This window comes from Vicia villosa, linkage group LG1 (assembly GCF_029867415.1).
Source record: "Vicia villosa cultivar HV-30 ecotype Madison, WI linkage group LG1, Vvil1.0, whole genome shotgun sequence".
Taxonomy (NCBI): Eukaryota; Viridiplantae; Streptophyta; class Magnoliopsida; order Fabales; family Fabaceae; genus Vicia; species Vicia villosa.
In genome coordinates this window covers 128920137-128921867 of record NC_081180.1, presented here as the reverse complement: position 1 = coordinate 128921867, position 1731 = coordinate 128920137, and the positions used below count along the sequence as shown (strand labels likewise).

General features: G+C 31.2%; 1 protein-coding gene across 2 annotated transcripts; it reads right to left on the bottom strand.

Annotated features, from left to right (window-relative positions):
• Positions 1–202: 202 nt before the first annotated feature.
• LOC131616706 (plasmodesmata-located protein 2-like) lies at positions 203–1348 on the bottom strand. Of its 2 annotated transcripts, none has more exons than XM_058888125.1 (2): positions 581–1348; positions 203–462 (listed from the first exon to the last, which is right to left on the bottom strand). In XM_058888125.1, exons 1-2 carry the CDS (start codon positions 1335–1337, stop codon positions 341–343), a joined length of 879 nt encoding a protein of 292 aa, XP_058744108.1. In that variant the 5' UTR covers positions 1338–1348; the 3' UTR covers positions 203–340. The 2 variants fall into 2 exon arrangements, with proteins under 2 accessions (XP_058744108.1, XP_058744117.1); XM_058888134.1 differs by having other exon boundaries at positions 611–1348.
• Between the last annotated feature and the right edge of the window lie 383 nt (positions 1349–1731).

Here is a 1731-nt window from a genome sequence, read left to right as displayed (position 1 = left end):
CAAATCAACAAACAAGCTAGAAGCTTCCTCTAACCACAGCATGTTTACATTTATTCCAGCTAGCAAGCTTTTTTGAAAACTCATGCCCTAATAGATGGAATCAATGAAAACTTTTTGAGCATTATTCTTATAAAAATTAATAAACTTATTAATAATTTCAAAACAACAAAAAATGAACTTAATTTATTTCAAAGTAGCTTTCTTATCGTCTTACACTAACTACTTCTATATAAGTCTCTTTCTATTCTATCGACGAATCAATACAAAGTTCTCTTTCAAATGTTCTCTAAAACATAAGATACAACAAAGCAAAGAAGATCTATTAATAACCAGATTCACTCTACTCATAGTCATCTTTTTTGGAGTTGCACATTGATACAAATAGAAGGCCCAAAAACAAAGTTGCAGCTCCTCCTACAATTATTGCTACCACCTTTTTGGTATTGTTGTTTATGTTTGCCCCTATATTAATAAAATATCAAATATCAAATATTTATAGTTATCAAATGTTTGCACCTTTCATTTTTTTTTTTAATTCTTTTATAAATTATCATGTTAATTAAACATGCTTAAGAATTACCTTGAACATAGTTTTCATCATCACCATTACCTGATTTTTGCATGTATGTATATCTTATAAAACAGTTATCAAGATATATTTCTGCAGAAACTGAACTTCCACATTCTTCCCTAGCAACCATCACTGCATCACCAACACATTCACTACATGCACAAGTACTCAAATCACCTCCACACTGTGCCATCAATTTCACCTTTTTATAACTCGTTGCGTAAAACCCATCACTATTTATAATCCCATTTTCGAGTATCATAAATGCTTCATCCATCAACTCTTTAAACTCGACATAATACTCTACAACAAGTACTCCACAAACCTTGTGAAAAATATTGTTGTTTTTGGATTCATGAATAGTTGTTTCTTGAAATTGTTCGGTTTGATATTGAACGTAGCAACCTTCGAGTTGTAATCGCGCCGATGTGGAATCATTGCATAGGGTGTTTGATATGTGATGAGGAAGTAAAGATGTTAAACATGTGAAACAATCGATTTTGTTGATGTCGTTTCGGCATTGAAAGAAGCCGGAGAGGAAGGTGTTATCGTCGATAGCTTGGTTGGTTTTGAAGAACTTGTGTTGAGAGGATTGTGTTATGAGTTGATGGAATAAGGAAGTGAGTGATTGAGAATAAGATGGATGGTTGAAGGTTTGAGTTGAACATGTTTTGTATACTAATGTGTTGTGATTGGAAACTTGTAATGAAGAAGGTAAAAAGAGTAAGAAAGTGAAAGTGAAGAAGATGGAATGGGAAACATTCATTTTGGAGTTTGTTCAACACTATAGGAATTAATTTGGTGGTTTCATTTTGAGAGTGATTTGGAGGAATGAATGTTTGAATATTTTATGATATGTTGTGATTGTTTGGTGTTACTTTAATTTGAAATTCTTGTAGTGGCTATGGGAGTTGAGTTTTGGTTTGCTTTTTCTTTCCTAATTCTATCTACCGAATAAATTAGAAAAGAAGTATGGGTTTGATGGGTTACAAGAAGAAATTAAAAAGAGATAATTATAGAAAATTTTTTTAAGCCTATCTTGGGGAGTTTGGAGAGAAATGGTTTAAAATTTTTAGAAATATATATATAAAAGAAGAGAAAAAAAATCCAAATAACCATGTTTAATAAATAATTTACACTTAAAACCATGTTTTCGGCAA

Coding starts and splice junctions, on each gene's coding strand:
- LOC131616706 (XM_058888125.1), bottom strand. CDS start 1,337: ATGAATGTTTCCCATTCCATCTTCTTCACTTTCACTTTCTTACTCTTT. Junction 463..580: donor TGATGAAAACTATGTTCAAG/GTAATTCTTAAG, acceptor TTATTAATATAG/GGGCAAACATAAACAACAAT.